The sequence below is a fragment of the Marmota monax genome, unplaced genomic scaffold (genome assembly GCF_021218885.2).
Source record: "Marmota monax isolate L192 unplaced genomic scaffold, Marmota_monax_Labrador192_F-V1.1 WCK01_AAM20220418_F8-fsc00016, whole genome shotgun sequence".
Taxonomy (NCBI): Eukaryota; Metazoa; Chordata; class Mammalia; order Rodentia; family Sciuridae; genus Marmota; species Marmota monax.
Window position 1 is genome coordinate 22444696 of NW_026695209.1, and position 21909 is coordinate 22466604.

The window sequence follows — 21909 nt, forward strand, 5'->3', positions numbered from 1 at the left end:
ATGAGCTCCACAAAAATAGACACAACTAAAGTTATACATATGTGTAAAATATATTTTTGAATATTAAATGTTTGTTATTTAACCAAGATTATGATGATTAGATCAAAAAGTATTTTCTCTCTAAATAGTTTTTTTTAGTATGTTTCAGCAGAACTAATTATGAGTTTTATATTTCAGTCAGGTTTAGATCGCTGTGATCAAAAGATTCAACCAGAAAAATTTGTAGGAGGAAAAGATGATTTAGATTCACACTAAAAGAGGCTTAGTTCATAGTCAGCAGACTCCAAAGCTCTGGGTTGGAGGTGAGGCAGAACATCATGGTGAAGGATTGTGGCAAAGGAGAGGAGCGCAGAACATGGCAGGTAAGAAGCAAAGGGAGTTATGCTCACCAAGGACAAAATATAAACCCTGAAGGAATGCCCCCAGAGACCTACTTCCTCCAACCACACCCTACCTGCCTGTCTGTGCATTAATTCTCTGATTAGGTCACAGCTCTCATAAACTAATAATTTCACCTCTGAACCTTCTTGTATTGTCACACAAATGAACTTTTGGAGGACACCTAATATTCAAACCATAACAGTGTATCTTAAGAAATCTGCAGAATGTCAATGTTTGAAATCTACTGCATATCAAATATACTTATGTTTTTCTTGGCACAGAGAGTGTGTTTCAGTGTTTTTACTCTATTTTCTACCTTCTCTTTTTCTGAGATTACTTTTTAGTAATTATGGAAATGCTACTTGATACTTCTTAAATTTTGCTTAAATGCTTTACTTATTCATGCATAATTTTTCCTCCCTGAGTCTTTCTTTCTTTATAGGGGTCAGTATTTATTTAATCTTAAAATATATTATCAGTAAATCACAAGCATACATATGTAATTTACACAAAAGACAGTTACTAGTTTTTTTTCTTTTTTTACTTTAGTAGTTTCAAATATTTTCTTATAAATTTAGAAAATATTTTTTAATAATGTAAAATAAGAAGAGCACAAATTGAAACAATATTTATGATTCTGTAGGTGAAGGTGCAGACTAGTCTCCTGGTTATAGGTAAATAAGAACCCAAAATATATACTGTCTGTTATATTTTAAAACAAATTTATAGTTTGTTTTTTAAAACCTATGATGTATGAAAGATGCTACAAACCAGCTTTTATAATTATATCACTTTAAAGTCTAATATTGTATCACAGAAGACACCAGGCAAATGTCCATGAAGCATCAAAAGTAGAGAGATAGTAAGGTAGTCTCCTGTCAGCAATACACATCACTATTAGCCAAGATTGCATCACACACTACAGTAATGTACTTGCTCTGATATTTGACACCTTGTTTGAAATTCAGGACAAAATTTTAGAAGATGTAGGGAAATGTGTTGGCTTAAAGCTAGTGAAACAATTTTCTCTACCACGTGCCATTGACTTTTCCAGGTATCAAGTTCAGCTAACTTCTCGTATGTTCCACATCCAGGATTTGTCTTGCTCTTTTTCATGGTTATTCTTTTTGTTTCCCCAAAACTGTCAATCTATAATGTGCCTCCTCATTTGGCTTATAATTAAAAGGCATATATTATCATATCACTTTAATGTTAATTTGTAATGAACAAGGTTTTTTTTCCCCCCCCCTGATATAATTTGAGAGTAGATACTAATATGGAAACAAGTGGTGTCATCAAGAGAGAAGGAGGTTCCAGGCATGGTGGCACATACCTGTTATCCAGCTACTGGTGGGAGAGGGTACCTTGAGGCAGGAGGATCACAAGCTCAAGGCCAATCTTGGTGATTCAGTGATCCTCTGTCTCAAAATAAAATTTGAGAGAGAGAGAGAGAGAGAGAGAGAGAGAGAGAGAGAGAGAGAAGGTTTCAGGACAGAGGGTATAACAACTTTGAATCACTAATATCAAGTGTACAAGAACAATAGTAACCCAAAATGGGAAATGAAAAGTGACATGGAAAGAGTGGTAAATATCAAAGACAGAATGTTTCTGGTTGACCTCCGTGTGATTTTTATGATCTAAAATCTTAAGGAGGCAAAATAATTTCATAAAATAGAAAAGTGCTGTCCACATTAGCATTTGTCAATTCATACATTCATTCATTCACTCATTCAAATCATGTTTATCAAGTGCCAAGCAATATATTAGCTGCTCAGAGAGGACCTTGTTCCTTAATAGCTTTGTTTTTTAAAACCTATGACATATGAAAGATGCTATAAACCAGTTTTTATAATTATATCACTTTAAAGTCTAATATTGTATCACAGAAGACACCAGGCAAATGTCCATGAAGCATCAAAAGTTTGTGACATTTGGGAGTCTTCTGCCTTTGCTTTTTGTGGACCCTGTGCATCTCACTACCATAGTACTTTCCACCAAATATTGTAGTATTGTAGTCATCTGTTTATTTTTTTCTTTTTCATTGTGAAGATTATAAATCTTATTTTTGTATTTCCACTACTAAATAAAATGCCATAACAGTCACAGGTTTTCATTGTTGAATAAATGAGCAAAGCACTATCCTTGCTTAAATCTCTGATCCCAAACACATAGCCTTCTATGATTAAATTTAAAATGATAAAGGGAAGGTTTGAGAATTGGGAGAGTGTATTATGAGAGAGTTTGTAATGATCATGTTGAGAAAATAACATTCAGTCTATTCTCAATTCTAATCTGGCATTCACTGGGAGGAAGGGTCAGTATGGCATTTAGCAGAATAGAGGCTATAAGCTAAAGAAGCACACAGCATTCTTTAGAGAACAGCAGGAGGACTGGTGTGTCAGGAACCTTGGGAAGGCAGACTAGAAGGCAAGACAGGGGCCAGACTGTGACAGGATTCAAGGTGATGGAAAATGATTACTTCCTAAAGGTGGCAATTTGTTGGCAGAGGTGAGAGAACAATCCATAGCACTTGAGAGGATGTATAAGTGAAAAAGAACTATTAAAAAGAGGCCATTTTAGATTTGTTGCAGAAGTTCAGTGAGAACGTGATCAAAGTCTAAGTCAAGGTTTTGGCACTAGGTGGAACATATACTCTGGAATTTAAGGATATCTTTGAGGGGCATTTCTATTTGGCTTCAAAAGGTGGGTCTGATTCACCTCAGTCTTGACCTAATTGATACTCTATTATGCTTACATTCCATATACAGGTGAATATTATTTGAAGTATTAAATAAAGGAGGTAACCATCATCAGTCTAAGATCAGAGCCTAATACCTACTCCAAGCTACTCAAGTCTAGCTTTATAACTTAAAACATATTACACTTTAAATCAGAACTTCCACCATGACATTAAATGTCATGAGTATGTGTCACTTTTAATGTATTATATTAGTGCATTATAGTTTCTAACTCTTAAAGCTATTGTTTCATCACCTTTTCACTTAAAAAATAAATAGTAATAGATAATGTTGTTCTTCCAATTACCCATTATTAAAACAAAACAAATAAACACCTCTCTCTTCTGCCCAAAACTTCATTTCTGGAATCACACAAAATCCATACAACTACAGGGAGAAAAAGTCATAATATGTTGGCTTCCAGAATAATCGCCTAATAGCATAGTTGTGAGGTGAAAAAGGAAATAATGAGAGCTGGACATTTCTAACTAAACTAAAAGCAATTGAAGAAGCCAACTTTCTGAGTCTTGATAGGTTATCCACCCACTCTCTTAAAAAAAATTCTATTGTTTGGAGAGGGAGAAGGGAGCCTGGGGTTATTATCTAGCAAAATTATATTTAATATCTTGAAGAAGATCAGAGATATCCAAAATAATGGCTGTAACGTAGATATCTAAGGTGTGTGCACTCACCTCATAGTTCTAGGACATTCCATTTCTTTGACTTCAAAATAGATCTTGGAAATTCACTTTACAGGGCTGAGATGGAAGTGGGTGCACAGAAAAAATATTAGAAAGAAATCTCTCTTATGCATTTGCCCAAGTCCAATGGAAGGGTTTACCTTGCAGAGTTCAGTGAAGAGCGTTTCCTCAGATGTGGATAGACAGAACTTTCTAATATTAACTTCCTAAGTTCTGGTTAAATGCGGATATTCCTAAGGGGATAGATTCAAAGATTCTGGAATAAGGCCAAAATTTGACAATATACGTATATTATTTAAAATATATACCTAAGAATTACAGGTTTACTACTAAAATTAGCAAGTAAAGTATTAAAGTATTACATAGAAGAAATGATACAATAGAAAAATTGAAAATGGAAGTAAATCAAACATTTAATTCATAGCAAAGAGAAAGAATAGAGTGGAAAATTTAAAAAGCTCATCAGGAAGATTTTAAAAGCTCATCACTTTTCATTGCAATTAGATGAAAAAAGAAATAAAAAATTTAATCAATTATGCTGGCAAAATTTTTAGGAAAAAAACTTGTCTATTGTTTGCTCAGATAACCTAACTTTATAAGATAATTGCCCAAACTTTCATTTAACTTTACCTCTGAAGATATTGCTTGGAAATGATATTAATGAGATGGTAGTAATAATGAAATACCTCATATAAAAAATGATTCATTATTCACTGCAGTATATTCAAGAAAGTTTCAAGTTGCATAATTATGATAGGAGCAGAAAATGACAAAGATAGAAGAAATTTTGTTACAGGGTATATTTTAAATATAGTATTTGGGAAATGACTGTGAAAGACATTTTTCCCTGAAATGAGAACAAACTCATCTGCCTCACTTTCTTTTTTACCATGTTTCATCATAATGTTTTCCCTTGTTGAATTTAAATGACTGTGACATTCTTTTTCCTACCTTGGCATATTTTTCAAGGAGATATTGTCTTAGGTATATTAATAATTCTAAAATATGTTGTAAAGACTGGTTTTAATTGGAAAAACAATTATAATATTGATTGTTCATGGTTCAATTTCTTGGCAGATATTTCTTCAGCAAACTACTGTTGACCATAAAAATGAAATTGTGATTTTGAATTATATTGTGCTTGTTTAATGTAGCATGCACACTTTCCTGGCTCAACGTGGGCTGTTTCACAAAATTGTAAAAACTGGCCTGTTTTTTGGTTTTTTTTCCCCTCCAGCATAGGCTGGTACACCACATGAATTATTCAACTTGTTGAAGCATCCCAGAAAATTTTTCTTTGTTAAAATTGTAGCAACAAATAGAAATTAATTATTTGTTACAACACAAAGAACTTTTAAGATATATTCCCAATTTTGTTTTACATTGAAGTCTTGATTTGCAAATGTGAGTGAAAGATTGACTTTAAATTTCCAGAGATGATTAGCTGCCAGCTCTAATCAAATTGAGAAGTAATTAGCAAATCAAAACTTGATTAGCTCTTTGCTTGATTTACTAAAATTATAGTTTATGCAGTTTAAATAATGGGGGAGGGGAGTTGTCTGTACTCCAGATAACAGTACTATGTTGGGGCAGGAGGGCAACCCACCACTTTATTTTCTAAACCTGACAATATTTTTCTCTTTGTGCTAGATAATTCATTGCTACCCATTAGTCTTGTCTTTTCTTTTTTTGAGAAAAAAACTTTCTACTATTTTCATATAAAATATAATAAATTATATGTAATTTAATTTTTAAGTATCATTTCTGACATACATAGAGTCATTGTTTGATCATGTATGATCATGTATGTTGGCTATGTAAATGATTTTTTAAAATTCCTGGGTATAAAAGGTTTGCAAGAAATGCTGACCTGTGCACTAAATTAGTGTACATTAAGATATCTGTGTGAAGCTGGATAGTCATGTGTGTGTTTAGCAGGAACTCCTCTGGTGGGCTTCCACTTCAGAGCACAGCAGGCTGGGTGGTCGGAACAGTACAAGTTTACCTTCTTTCAGTTCTTGAGACTGAATGTTCAAGGTCATGGGGCCAGTAGGGCTGATGTCTGCTGATGGCTTGCTTTCTGCTTACAGATAACCATTGTCTTGCCATGCCCTCACATGGTTTTTCTTAATATATGCAAAGACAGAAACAGACAAACAGAAAAAGAAGAAAAACAAGAGAGACTAGAGAGACCTTTTCTGTCTCTTCCTCTTTTTGGAAGGATATAAAACCTAATGGATTAGGACCCCTCCCTATGACTTTGTTTAACCTCAATTACTTCCTTATAGGCCTTATTTCCAAATACAGTCACATTGGGATTTAGAGCTTCAGCATATGAATTTGGCATGAGTATTTTTCAGTCCATAACTACCACTAAATTTTGTTTCTATACAAAACAGTCTACAAGCTAATGATACACAAGAAGAAAACTGTTGGTGTTCACTATTACTACCCAGCAGGGCAGGTGGAAGTGAGCTGCAGGATTTAGAAACTAAAATCTCCCCAGCACTCTTTCTATAAAAGTTAGAGATATAGTAACTGACTATAGACTGACTTTCTTACAATGAGTTTTTTTGTTTGTTTGTTTGCAGGTGCCAAGCCTTTGTCCAAAATTAAATATGAATGCCCTTAGCCAGATTTAGATATTAGAACTGTGACTCATTCATTTCTATAGCTGCAAGTGAAGTCACATGTCACTTAACAACAGGGCCACATTATGAGGAATGAGTCCTTAGGTGATTTCATCATTGTGGGAACATCAAGGAGTAAGCTTATAAAAATTACTACCACAGCACTAGTTTAAGGGACCATGAATCAGTATATACATGGGCCACCCTGACCCAAAAGTTGTTATGTAACACAAGACTTCATGCAATTTTATAACTTTGACATTTTTAGAATTACCAAGTTAGTGGCTCATTATTGTTTCTCTGCTATTTGTTTGGTGATTTAGTCATTCTCTCCTGGGCAAAGCCCTAAGGTTCAAAATGTTCACATACTTGCCAGGAATAGTAGCACAATTATCTGTGGATCTTCTCAGGAAGTGCATTTATCTTATAATTCTATTTTTAAAGGTGCACAAAAATCTTAATTGTCTAAAAACAATATCTAGGTCTTTAAGTATTAATCATAAGAATATATCCTTCTCTTACTCTCTCTCAAAGTATTCTACAAGACATATTTAGGTATCATTTATGTAATGTGTTAAAATTCTGATTTGTAGAAAATTAAAATTATAACTTATTTTTATTTGATATTTAATAATTCTGCTTTTCCCAGAAATAATTCTTTAGATGCTTTCAAGCAAGGCATTGAAAACATGGATCAGTCTTAGAAACACAACAAAACTGTTGAAGCAGTTATAAGAACAGCTGCATTTTAAATTAATTTTAAACAGCTGTCTTTATTTGAAATGAAGTAATAAAATTATAGAAACATCTTTCTAGCAAATGCATTTTCAAGAAAATATTATTTCAAACACATTATATTTTAGACAAACACTATACATTTATATAACTAGAAAACTATTGTTCTAGTTTTCTTTCTCATTTTGTTTTCTATATAAAAATTATAAACTTGCTCTTATGGGCCTTATTAGTCAGGCTGCTCTGCTAGAAGAATATCAAAGTTACTGAGTGAGTTTTAGGCAAGTATGAAAGTATATCTACTTAGTGAATAAAACTGTGTAAGAAAACAAAATGTTTTAAAATAGAAACTATTTTTCTTATTATTCCCTTTACACAATTCATCTTTTAAATTAAAAAAAAAGGTATTCTCAGAAATGAACTTTGTAAAAGCAAATGCTGGGAAATAAATTATAACAAATCTTCGCAATATGGATACAATGTTTTATTTGAAGAATGATGCATTGCCTTTTAAACTAAATACTCAGAAACAAAAAGAAACAACAAAAGAAAGATTGTTTTTCAAAAATTTATACTTTTGGAGGGAGAAAACAAGAAAATATGTGAGAAGTTAATGCTCAAAGCAGAATAGCATTCCTAATCTTCCTTATTCTCCTTATGATGTCTCTGTTAGAATTATCTTTGAACAAAATCTGCATTCATGTATTAGGAAAGGGATATATCGAGGCCAGTACTACAATTGTTTACAGAACTTTGTGATCAGTTGAGGCACTTCTGCATGCATAGGCTTAATTCTAGTGGATCACTTCCTGTAATGAGTATAAGCACTGGAGAAAAAAAAAATTGCATTCAATGCCAAACTGAAACACTTAAGCCCTTGTTCCTTCTCCTTTGGCAGATAGCATTTCCATGACCTGTGCATCTTCTGATTTCAAATCTTACCTATTCTTTAGGAGATAGACTGGGTATTGACCTTCAAAATTACTTAAAGAGGTGCTGACCCAATTCCATACCCAATAATAACTTCACGATCAATTTTTAGGTAGAGATGTTTTGTTCGAAAGACTTGGTCTGAGAAATCTTCAAAACCTAACTAGCTTTCTGATAAGTAGTTGCTGGATTAAGTAAAAAATCAAGTATGAATGCAAAAACTGACTTGAAGTTTCTGACATGGTAATTTCCTCCAATGAGAAGTCTTCTGTTATAATGATTATATTAATCATATTATTGATTATATGATTATAATAATCATATTCATAATATGAATATGATTATGAAAGCAGGCAATTTGTCCTCAATTCTACTCAATTTCCCAGTTCCACTGGAGAAAACCCACCCTTCCACTCGTTATTTCTCTCTTATTATTTTATCAGATATTTACTGGCATTATCTAATTGTAAAAAAAAATAATTTCTCACTCAAATATACTTGCATCTTAAGAAGAAATGCTGTAAATAAATCACAAAATGTCTTGAAGACCCAAGGAAAGGAATAAAATTTTAGGCACCATAATGATTTGCAAAGAGAAGTTACTTGGATTGGTAGTTATTATGGTTGGTCCTTAACTCTATCAACAGAGTGGTCATCTATTATTGCTCATGGTTGAACACCAGGCCAGATTTAAAGTTTGAGAATAAAACATTTTTACAATATTTTTGATATCTGTTGTCTCATTTATTTACCTAATCTATTGTTTTACAATTTAAAACAGGAGTAGAGAAATCAGTTGTTTGGAGTTTCTACTTATCCTTGGCCTGTGGTAGAGCATCAATATAGTATGGGTCTCCTGTAGACTGGCAAGATGTGTCTGTAGAAAACCTCTATTTTAGTGATTTTTTTTTTCTACAAAGAAGTTAAATTTGTGATATTGGGCATTTTAACAATTTAGGCTTTGGTGTTACCATCTATAATATGAGGAGGGTTAAATTAGATCAGCGTTGACACACATTGGAAGTAAAATCCCCCAAAGTCCTCCCTAACCAGGAACCCATGGAAAAAGAAGAAAATAACTTGTCCTCTCTTTCTATTTTAAGTCATGAGTAGTTGTCCAAAAATTGCATTGCATTGCCATTGTGCTTCATATGATTGCAGCACAGAAGACAGAACTTTCCTGCAGTCCCAAAATCTAGACACAATTGGGAAGTTTTCCTTTTAGTTTAAGATTGTTTATTTTGTCATTTCTTCTGCCTTGAATGTGCCTTACTGATGCTGGGTCCTAGTAAATTATGAAATATATACTTTGTACAATCAAATTACAAGTTCTTGAGTACATTATGACAATTAATAAAAACCCTTATTGTATCCCTAGAAAAATATGCATTCAGTTTCATCTATTTTGGAAATTTTGAAACGTTCTTGTAAAATGAATGTTTTAGTAATTTTGAATATTTGAACACAAAACTTGATTACATATACAGTTATTTTTGACAATTATTTTTTAGAAAATTCCATTTAATTTGTTTTATAACTCCTTATATTAAAAGAGGCCAAAAAATAGTTGAGATGAAGTTTCATTTTTCAAATTTATGAATATTGCTAATTCAAGAATTGCCATGGCCTTCATTTATTTAAATAGTGAAAATTCCAAAACCAAGTAGTTATCAATTCAGTTATTGCATATCAACACAGATTTCTGTTACCAATATAAAAATAAAAAAGGAATTGACTCACCACTCAGTCAATTAATGTTATAAGCTCTTCCTGGGCTTAATTCAATCTGCTTGGATGATTTCCCTTATTTCTCATACATTTCCCTTCTTCATTTATCTTGTTCTTTTATTAATTTCATTTCTTTCTTTCTTTTATATACTATTGAAATGATTTACCTCTTGCCCACCAAGGAATTGTTTCACAGTACTCTGGTCTGAACTTGAATACAGATTTTTTGCCCATGTTTCTATGGTGTAATTTAGGTAATTGACAGAGACAAAGCCAGTTCACAAAGTTAATTAAAATTTTCCATCTCTTCACTTTCAATTAGTTTCATTGATATGACACATTTTTTTTCCTATTTAATGTCTTACCATTATCACTAGGCAGTACACAGGTTATGCTAGTTTGTCAAATAAATAGTGATTATTAAAATAATCTTTACGTAGACATTATTTTGATGTTTTAATTGTCCTCTTGTCTTTGAACAGCTGAGTGTTGTAATTAGTATTTACTTCGTTTATGTAGCAATTTTAATTTGTACTAGAAGCTTTTTTTAAATTTTGCTGAGGACCACAAAAGGTTTGAAGCAAGGCAAATGAAGTAAGAAATAAAAGTGTAATATATTTGTTATGGTATCTCTATGGCAGCAGCTGAAATATTTGCTTAAAATTATAGAATTTTTAAATTAATCCTGATTCTATATGTCACTCCTCCTGGTTTAAAAATGATTTATGATGTGGGTCAGATAAGTTGATCAAATTTTATTTAAACTAAAGGAACTTTACAGGAATGCTATTAAATTTTTTCATAGGTTAATATATTCAATTGAGGAGAAATCCAGTAGTCACTGAAAATTTTTTCCCATACTGAAATTTCACCTGGGTGACTTTATTCTGCATACACATACACACAATACAATTGTTAGTATCTTTTCTTTTGATGCGTTTTTGAATTCTGCTCTTTTGAAAGCCATGCAATATTCATAAGAATGAATCATCTGTCAAAAACAGTAGTTTATTTTCTTATGTTTTTACTCATAAGTTCTGACTCATCAAAAGCCTCCCTCTGTTTTTCCCTCCCACAGTGCATTTGATGTCATGTATAAGGGAGGAAATAAGTTGCTCTTTTGATGAATTGTGTTCATGCATATTCCACTTGTGCTCTACTCAGAAAGAAAGTTAACCGGTCTGGATAGAGAAATCCAATCAGTTGTAGAGTACATTATTCTTCTCTATGGAAACCACTTTAAATAATTTTAAGTTTTAAACCACTAACAAAGCAATTTAGATAATTACATTACAAAAAGTGTTACTTGAATTTACAATACTTTAAAAATTCCTAAGAGATCATCTTAATTTTTTAAATTTGATGACCAATTTAATAGCAATGTCTACTTTCTAATAAAACCACTTCTCTTTCCTATGAGTTTTTTTTTATTATTTAAAAATAAATAATTAATTATATGGACTCATTGATCAGTGAATTTGTTCATATTTTAATTTTTTGGTACTAAAAAATGGAAGCCAGGGGTGCTTTACCACTGAGTTATGTTCCCAGTGCTTTTTGTTTTTTACTTTGTGATAGGATCTTGCTAAATTGATGAGGCTGGCCTTAAACTTGTGATCATCCTGCCTCAGCCTCATGGATAGCTGGGATTATAGCATGTACTACTATACCAGGCAATCAGTGATTTTTTTTTTTTTTTTAGGACACCTGTAATGATCATTCTAAATGAATTATTTTACAGATAAAAAGTTTAACAAACAGCCATAAAATATGGCTGAAATATGCATTACTTCTGAATTTTCATCTTAAAGTATTTCCTGCAAAGTTCTAATGTTTATGTTTTTTGAAATCTGACAAAAATTTATTATAGAAATAAGCAACATTGATTTTTTGTTTTCCAACCTATACAACACTAAATGTCATCATCTTTGGGTACCTTTAGTTATGCTGCCTTAAAGAAAGAGACTTTCAGGAAATAGATGACATGGAAATAAAGGAAAAGCTTAAAGATGAACTCCATACAGGGTAGTTGCTGGGGTATCCCTCAGATCACCAAGGACATAATGATGCTCCAGTCTCCAGTTCAGCCATTGGCTCATTGTTGAGCCATGAATTCACTCTTACTTCACATCCTGGTGCAAATCCTAACAGTCAGTGGACTCCATCCAATTATGAATTATGTTTCATTTGGTAAAATAAGTGTCAATTATGGCCACTTGGAATTATGTCATGTTATACAAGAAGCAGATCTTCTTGGGAGAAGGAGTATGTGAGAGAGGATCGAGGAGGTGTGAGGATGATAGGGACAGCAGGAAGCAATTGATAGCCTACATATAGTCATTACATTAAGGCTCCTGCTTATTAGGGTTCCATTCACTCTGTGAATCTTTTCCTTTCTCTTTAATTCTCTCTGTAAATTCATGTAGCTCTAATTTGACTTTGTTATGTGTTTTCTATAAGCCGGTTATTTTGATGGCTATTTGTTTTATGTCAAAAAATAGATACTATTCAGGTAACTGAATGTCCTGGATGGGGGAAAACACTATAATTTCTGCATTCAGACCACCCCCAGCTCAGGAACCAAGGGTGCAGCCTTATGGAGAGTTCTTTCAGAAGTTCAGATTTTTCTGTATACCCATTACACTAGAAGAGAAGTTGAGAGAAACTTTCTGTGGCAAATGTGGCAAGTAGACAAAAGGTATTCCTGGAATAGGATTCACTAATTATGTTTGAAAAGACACAAAAGTACATGTGATGATTCTGGAGTAAGTCTTTTTGATTTCTGGAATACATGACTTTAGGGGATCAATGTTATCAGGTGTTGCCATAGTTTAAGTGAGATGTGAACTGAGAATTGGCCATACTGAAAGCTGATGACGACCTTGATAAGAGCAGATCAGTGGCCTTATGCAGGCCAAATACCTGGTTGGTATAGGCTTAAGAGAATGAATGTGGATAATTTGAAGATTGGATTAATATGTAATTCTTTTAAGAAAGTTTCCAATAAATGGGAGCAGAGAGACTGGTTGGGTGCTTACTGGAGGGAAAAGTAATTTAAAAGAAGAATTTTTTAAGGAAGAAAGAAAACCATGGTTGTATGCTGATAGGGTTATGTCCAATGGTGAGAGAAGATATGACACTGTGACAATAAAAGGTGAAAATTACTGAAGTTGTACCCTTGAGTACACAGGAAGGGATGGGAATTAGTACATAATAAGAACATAGGCTTTGCCAAGGACTATGGGGAATTCACTCACTTTTTAACATAAGGGAATGCAGCACATATATGCAGAATTGTCAATATATGATTAGTAAGAGCTTTCAAAAACTTTCCTCTGAGTGTCTTTTCCTCAATGAAATTAAGAATCATGGTTGCCAGCCAGGAGAGAGGAAAACAAGAAAAAGAGGTGTGAAGTCAAAGTCATTGAGACTGTGGTAAAACAAATAGCCTAGAGAAATACAGGAATTCTGAGTAGGAGTAAGGACCCACCCACTTACCACTAGAAGCCATAAATTTAAAATTATACCAGTCAGCCTTTGATTGTTCTTTACCCCAGGTTTAATTTTTTATTACTTCTTTGGAATGCCACATACTACTTTTAGGGTGATGGAAAGTTTCATGTGCATATTCCAAGTATAAATGTGTTACCTGGGGTCATGCATTTGTTAATTCTTGTGTTCTGTGCATCATTGACTATACACTCTAAATGTTTTTGTTAAATGATTGATTGATGACTTTAGTAATAAATGAGAGAACATCACTGAAAATGTAGTTGCAAATAAAAATCTTAGACATCATTGAGTCCATTCACAATATTTTGTGGTTAAAAAATTGAGAGCTAAATAGGTTAATGAACTGGTCATAGGTCATACTTAGTGAAGATTAAGAATCATAAAGTGGTGGGAATTCTCATCCTTTACTTTGGAATATCATATTTCAAATTGGCTTGCTTTGTTTAAACCACCAGTGTTCTTCTACAAACCCAAAAAGAGAAAAATTGCACTTTGCTAATTTTTTAGTCCTAATTATTTCTATCTAATTATCACATCTTAATAAAAACTATAATTTTTTGGCATTTACTACAAGTCAGGGACTGTATTAAAGACTTCACAAGAAAAATTTCACACAGTATTCACATTAAACCTATCAAGTGAGAATACTTTTACAAATGGAGAAATGTGAAGCTTCTTCAATATAAATGAGTTGTTTAAAATCACAACTAATAAGAAATAAATAATAAATTTAAACCCAGACCCATGTTCCCAATCAGTTGAAGCTAGTGATTCTCAACCTTCAAAGGGCATCAGAATCACCAGAAGATCTTCTTAAAGCACAGATTGGTAGGTCCCATCCCTCAAGTTTCCTAGTGAATAGGTCTGAGATAAAGTTCCATAATTTTCATTTCTAACAACTTTTCACATTATGGTGTTGTAGCTAGCTCAAGAACATCTTTGAGAACCATTTTTAGTCTATTTTCCTCTTACTGGAAATATGTCCTGAATATTGCACCAAGAGTCCCTCTTCTTTTTATTCATCTCATCACTATCCTAATTCATGCTTCTTGATCATTATTCTCCTCCCCCATTCACCTTGGAACATTGACATTGTGAAAACCTCATATATCCTACACTGGCGTTTTTGAATTAACAAATAAAAGTTACATGTTTTCCATTACTAAAAGCAGATGTTATCTTAAAATTTTATATGCTTAGTTTAATTATTTTGATTGTTATAGGAGCACATTAGATTTTTTAAAGTTTATAAAAATAAAACTAAAAAAAAACTCCCATAGAGGAATTTATTTATCATCATTAAAGCTTATATAGAATCTTAGAATATGTAAGAAAATATTTGCTACAGAACTTTAAAAATATTAAAAATATACCCAGACTATTACAATCACTTCTTATGAGAGTGTTCTTTCTCTGTCTCTCTGTATCCAAACTATACATCTTAACTAAATCAATGATTCTAAATTGAATTCTCATCAGTTCATGGCTCAGCTCAAGAATTTTCAATGAATCCACTTTGCCTAATAAATTAAGCCTAAACTGAACACTTTGGAATTAGAGATACACAATATGGTATCAATTAGTTAAGTTTGGTTTCTCAATTCTGTCTCCCTGTGTTGCATTCAAAACATGTTTGTGCTACTGTTCAATAAGTTCAAATTTTAGTACAACCAAGCCATTATTCATCCAACATAATTTTCCTAGAACATTTTTGCTTTTTTGAAATTTTACTCCTTCCTCTTGATTTCAATTTAAGAAATACCTTGTAGGAAGACTTTTCTAAACTCTTAGCTAGTTATATTTTCTCTCTCCTGCAGTCATTGTTTATAGAATTAGAGACAAAACAAAAAGAAATGGGACTTAAACCTGGATCTAATAATTATTTCCATTTACTTAATTATTCATCATTGATTTTCTTTTCCATAAAATAATAAAATTTTGCTGTAGAGGCACTATACAGATTACATTAAGTAATACATTTAACAGGCAACACCACACTCCTCTAACATAGAAGGTTCTCAATAAATGTTAGTTCTGATGATAGTCAAGAATCTGCAAGTTCTAAGTTACATAAATGTCACTCACCTTACCTTGAGTAAAAGAAGGATTTGAGGTTTCAATAACTTACAGTATTAAATTATAGTCTATACCCAAGAAATGGTGTTATTACAGTTATTTCTATCTCTTGGTGTCTCTATTTAGCTTTATTCTGTATGAGGGTTTTACTCACGGGCACAGTGATGGATATTTACATTATTACAATTAAATATTTGTATCTAGATATATGCAAATATATGTATGTTATTAGTCGAATTGTGATAGCTAAAATTTGTGTGTTATAGTCCTAGGCCCCTAGGATTTCAAATGTGCTATTATTTAGAAACAATGAAATTTCAGTTATCATTATATAAAGTGAGATTATAGTGAAAGAGCATAGACCCCTAATCCAGCATGATTGGTGTTCTTTCAAAGGAGGGAAAGTTGAGCACAAAGACATAAACACAAAAGTAGGCAGAAATCTACAAACCAAGAAATGGCAAAGATTAACAAGTGCCGCAGTCCAGCTGGGCAAATAACCGGGAGGTGACAAGCAACTTGAAGGTTGAAACGGGAACTACTTTATTGCGAGTGAACTCAGAGGGAACTGAGGGAGAACTCAAAGTAGCAGGCACCCGAGGTAGCAGGAGTCGCCTCTCTGCCAGACAGCAGAGGTGTATATGCTTAACTAATTACACTCAGCTGAACTTAATTAACATCATCTAGATACAGCAGTCAGCCAATAAGGAATCCTCATCATCTTAATGGCTCCTGGTGTTGCTTCACAAACCACTCCTCCTGGCAAATTGCCAGGCGCCATCTTGACTTGATTTGCATCCCCAACAAACAAGTAATAGCAAATCATACAATATGTATGTAGGATTATCTATATATCATTTATTCAGTTATCAGTTTTTCTATCTATAGAGAATATATGTAAATACATACATGTATGCATAAATGCATTTATGTGTGTAGTGTGTGTGTATGTGTATGTGTGTGCATGTGTCTAGAGTAACATCTTCTTGAATTACTGAAATGTCCAGTGAAACAACAAAAACCACCAAATTAAAAATTAATTCCTCCTTGTGTCCTCATATCATGTGAGAAGTTTCTGATGAATCTTGCTGGATCACTTCCCCACAGTGGGTCCAATCAGTATGGAGGATGTAGTCCATGTTTCCCTTACCCTGAGAGAAATGTGATTAACAGCCTCATCATAATTGTTCTTAGTGAAAGTGGTGGTTTCCTCAAGAAGGTATTTCATCTTACCAGAACATATCTACTATGCTCTTCTCCCTTTCTTTAAAACTTTATCACTAATGTTTGGTATACTTAGAATCAACTATAAATGTGTTTTGAATTACCATTTATCTATTCTTCTGCTAACATTTTAAAAACTGAGGATGTGGATCATTTTTTTAATCCTAATATCAAAACATTTTTTCAAGAAAGGAATTCTCAATAAAATTGCTGGGATAAAGTTAATTCAACTGAAAAGGAAAAAGCAATCCAAAAATAATGCAGAAATAAATATTTGCAAAAATACAAAGAAAAATATTTCAAGAAAGTGTGCTATTTGAAATTTTTATTTTCTGGTCTCTTTTAGTCCAGAGTTCCAGATGAAGCTCTCTTTGAAAACATAGCATTTGCACTTACTAATAAATTCAAAACCTTTTGTTGCTTTTATACTTACTAGTAAATTGAACAGGTGGATTAGAAATAAAACTTGTGACAGCTCTCAAAAGTGTGGTCCAAGGTGTTACACAGGACCTTGTTAAACTGCAGATCTTTGTTTCAGTTCACGTGCAGTGCAGCAGGATCTAAAAATCACATATTTTACAAGTTCCAAGATCTATTGTTGCTAAAATGTAGACTACACTTTGGGTAATAATGGTTTAGACTAGAGGACAAAGCATGGATCCAGTTTAACTGTGGACCTAATTTGTTTAGCCATCCAACATTTTAACATGAATTTAAATGCCTTCTTATAGACTTAGACACTCTCACTTATCTTGTCCCTGCATTATCGTTATAAAACTGATGACTTTCTGAATTTAAATGAACAACCTGCCCCCAGTGAATGCATGAAGTTTAGATGCCTATTCATAGACTCCCTCCATTCATATTAAATGGGCTCTGATGCCCATGAATGTGTCCAGGAAAGAGGCTCCAGATGAGAGGCACCCTCACTGGGACTAGAGAAAAATAAGAGTCCTGTATTCTTTTTCAAAATATTTGAGTAAGTTTAGATCTTCTAATCATTTCTAGTGGTTTCTATTCTGCCTAAAATGGATGGAATGTGTAGCATGTTGGGGGTTGTGGGGAGGAGGCAGTGGGAGAGAGCAGTGGTGGTTTGCTGGATTCTAATTATCAGAGAACAGCAGACAGTCTGCAACCTTTTAGACTTTCTCTTTAAGAACTTGCCATGTCCAGATCAAAGGAATTTATTAGGCTTTTAGCTCCCCTGTTTTTTATAGCTCAAAATGAACAAATTTTAAAGTACAAAGAAATGCTTTAAAAGAGTTCTTTTAGTCTTTATTTGAAATCTCCTGCTCTCCTTCAGTTCACAGATATGTCGTACACTGAATGGAGGAATCAGACTACTACACTTTGATCATTTCACTATCTTGTTTGATTAGTGTTTTCAAACTATGGAGTTTATCAGCAGGGGGCAGGTTGATCCCTGTGGCTTATAATGGGCAAAGTATGGGGGAAAAATAGGTTTTTAGAAATCGTTTAAGATCAATCAGTTTCCTCCTTCTTCAAGGTTTAAAAATAACATCATGGATAGATAGAGTCTGACACAGAATAAGATCAGATATTTCCAAAGGGGAAACTGACCAGCATGTATGGTGTACTTTTTTCCGTTCCTCATTTTCTCTTTAAAATTGTGACTTCTACTCCTTAGATTATTATAAACTATAATCAAACTCCTTTAAAAAAAAGCGGGGGAGGGAGAAGCAAGCAAGAGGTACAACAGCTCAATTTTATCTTTCATTTACTGAGCAAACACCACTTTCAGAATGAAGGCTAGGGCTGTTAAATGAGATTTTAAGAATTCAGCTCTTTGGGGGAAGGTATAGAATTGTATTGCATGCAGCAATTTTAACTATTGCTGTGAACTTGAGTTATTCATCCTCCCCCTAGGGATCATCAATTTGTAGTTCCATAGCTCTAATTCAAGAGAAATAGCTCTGCTTCTGATTTAATAAATTAACACCAGCACATAGGCTTCCTTTTTTGGTATTTTGGAGGTGCCCTGAGTGACATGTTCTGCAGGTTGTTAGCTGGTGACTTTCACTATGGCTGCAGCATGTTAGCTCAAGGACTGGCTTCCTTTGTAGATCTGGGGACTAATGTCTGATTATGGAAACTTTTAACTTGGAGGTAAATGAGATCATGTGGGACTTTCCAGTTTAAATAAATTAACTAGTTTTCAATTTGAAATGCAACTGTAAGCACAGAGGATGACCAAAGAAAAGATGCTAGATTAGGCAAGATTCTGGACAAACTGTCTCTAGGCTTATCCCTCCTTCCTGAGTTTCTACTTTGAGAAAGGCAGTGCAAGAACAGGAGACTGAGGTGTCTGTCTTCTAAAGTTGTTCATGACACAAACCACCTTCTTCAGCCTTAGATTATGATCTAAAAGTTTTCTTCTCCCCTAGAGTTTTTCATTTGTTGCAGATATGGGGTGGCACTCTAGAAAAACTATCTCATAATAAAATGTAAATTACCAGTAGATCAAATAACCAAATAAAAAGAATTTTAATGAAGAAAATCTCAGGTAGCTTTACAAAATAAAACTGAGTGTATTCTAGGAATACTTTTTAAATATAGGCACTCTAAAAGTCATTTTTTAAGGTTGACCAAAACAGTCATTATCAATTTTAATATGAGGTAGAAACAGTAGATACAAATATATGTAATGTTCTCCTGTCTTTATCTGAAAGCAAGATGCTATATATATTGTCTTTTATACTTAAACCTAGAAAGGAAATTATTTACTTTTTTGTTTGTTTATACTTACCTTTATTCAAAAGGATTTTGTATATTTGAATCTTTTGAGAACTTTTAAAATTTTTGGTACATTAAGTATGTGCCAAATTTCTGTCAGTTGAGTCTTCAGAATGAATTTGTTAACTAGATCACATGTAATATGTTGACAGAGAGTATGACACATGTTTATTAATTATTCACAGTTACTTTTAATTTTAGTTATTTAAGTCCTGAGAAGTTAGGGTTTTTAAAATAGATATATCATAACAGGAGGATTCCAGCTTTGTGGTAAAACATGAAATACGACTTCAAGACATTTCTGATCATCAGGAATTCATCCCTCCGCATCTCCACAATTGCTGTTTTACTCCCAGCTATTAATAAGCACTAAAATGGCCTCTTTGTCTTAAGTATTCCCTCCCACTGCCTTTCCAATATAGCCTCAAAATTGAGTCCAGCATTTTCTTCATAAAATGCAAATCTTCTCATGCCACCCTCCTCCCTCTTAGTTTTAAATAACTCTCCAGCTGTTCCCAGCCCACCTTTTTTATGTAATCATCCTACGCTTTCACTATTCCCCCACAGGGAACAATTTTGGGCCCTTGAAAGCAATATTTTTTTTCCATGTATTTTTACAGGCTTTTCTTTGCCTGAGGGCTTTGTTTTCTTTCTTCAAGAATCTGCCTGCCTGACCAGCTTGCCATCTGGGAAGTGTTTGTGGACACCACTTCCTCCCACCTCTCCCAAGAATGGTTAACACTCCCTCCTCTGTAGTTCCATTGAAATCAATATAGCACCTATCCTGGTATATTGTGTTTCTTTTATTGCCTGTTTCTCTACTGAAATATGAATACTGTGAAAGTTGAGACCAGTTTTATTTTTGGAAAATTCACCCATTCCCCTATACAAGTACAAAATTGCAATGAGTTTCTAGTTTCTTTGTGTTCATGCCTGAAGTCTCCTCATTCTTCCCTCCACATCATAGAAAATGACAATCACATCACTTAGTTTCCCTATGCAGATACTGATGTATTCACAGAATACATAGTTCATGGGAGTAGTAAGCACAGTGTTTTAGTCAGCATTGCATTGCTGTGACAAAGAGACCTGATAAGATCAATTAGAAGAGGAAAGGTTTATTTGGCTCATAGTTTCAGAATTCTCTTTCCATAGATAGCTGACTTTATAAAGCTATAGGCCTGAGATAAGGCAGAAAATTACCACAAGAAGGTGTGGTGGAGGAAATAATTCAGCAAGTAGGAAGCAGAGAGCTCTATTCACCAGGAACAAAATATAAACCCCAAAGGCACATCCATGCTGCCCCACCTTCTCCAGCCACACCCTATCTGCCTGCAGTTACCATCCAATTAATCCCCATCTGAGGCTGAATGCATTGATTAGGTTAAGGGTCTCTTAACCCAATCATTTCACTACTTAACATGCGTTATCTCACACATGAGATTTGGGGGGACATCTCATATCCAAACCATAACACATAGCATAAATAGTATAAGCTGTGTGTAGATTGAAATCCACTGACCAATGCCTACTAATGACCTTGGGCAATTAATTTCCTTTGCCTGTCTTTGTTCTTGCATTTCTTCCACTTCAAGATGGAAAAGGCAATACTGTCTACTTCAAAGGGCTGTTGTGAAGATTACTCTATATCCACCCTCAAGCTAAACAAAGCTGAAAATTAGCTCAGGAGCTGCTGACTGAAGTACATTTAAATGTAGGTCCACTAGTCTTGATGGTTTCCAGTGATCATATTACATTCCTGATTTGCTTGTTTTGTCATTCTGGTCAGATGATCATGGTATGCCCTTCCTTCTCCTCACCTTCAACACATCTCTCATTCCCACTTGCATTTGATAATTCTGCTTCTTCCATTACTAAGAAAAAGAGAAACAGTCAGAATTGGACTTTGCACACTGCCAATCATTAATCTCTGTGACATGCATGCTCCCTTGTCTCTTGCTCCTTCTACTAGGCCCTCCTGCTGTATCACAACATGGCAGAGATACCAAGTGGTGTGAGCCTTCTCTTCCTTTCTCACCTAGCCACTAATCCCATCATAGGGCTCCACTCTCAAAAGCTTACCTCAGCCTAGTTACTCCCAAAGGCCATACCTTCAAATATCAAGAGCATATGAACTCTGGGGGACACCTTCAAAAAACAGCAGGTTTCAAATTAAGCAGATGTACTTTACGCAATTAGCTCTTGATTCCTAGTGGAAAGATTTTATTCATTTGCCTGTCAGAAACACATGTTTCTGATTTTCCCTCTCTTTCCTGGAATGATCCTCCTCAGTTTCTTTGGGTGATTCCTTGTTAACTCCCCAAAGACTTTGAGACTTTGACTCAACCCATGGATCCTCTTCTAATTGTATCAACTTTTATTTGGTGATATTGTTGAGTTTCACACTTGTTAGTGCCATTGGTAAGTTTATGGTTTTAAGCATGTGTCTGTACTGTGCACCTCTTCTTTGAACTTCAGACTCACATAGCTGTTAACCAC

General features: G+C 33.8%; 1 protein-coding gene across 1 annotated transcript in view; it reads left to right on the forward strand.

The window, feature by feature from the left end:
* Positions 1–317: 317 nt before the first annotated feature.
* Positions 318–21909, forward strand: part of Cadm2 (cell adhesion molecule 2) — a 397408-nt gene continuing 375816 nt past the window's right edge. Inside the window, exon 1 of the mRNA XM_058574551.1 lies at positions 318–362. Within this exon, the coding sequence (XP_058430534.1) occupies positions 318–362 (45 nt within the window). The remainder of the gene's footprint in view (positions 363–21909) is intronic.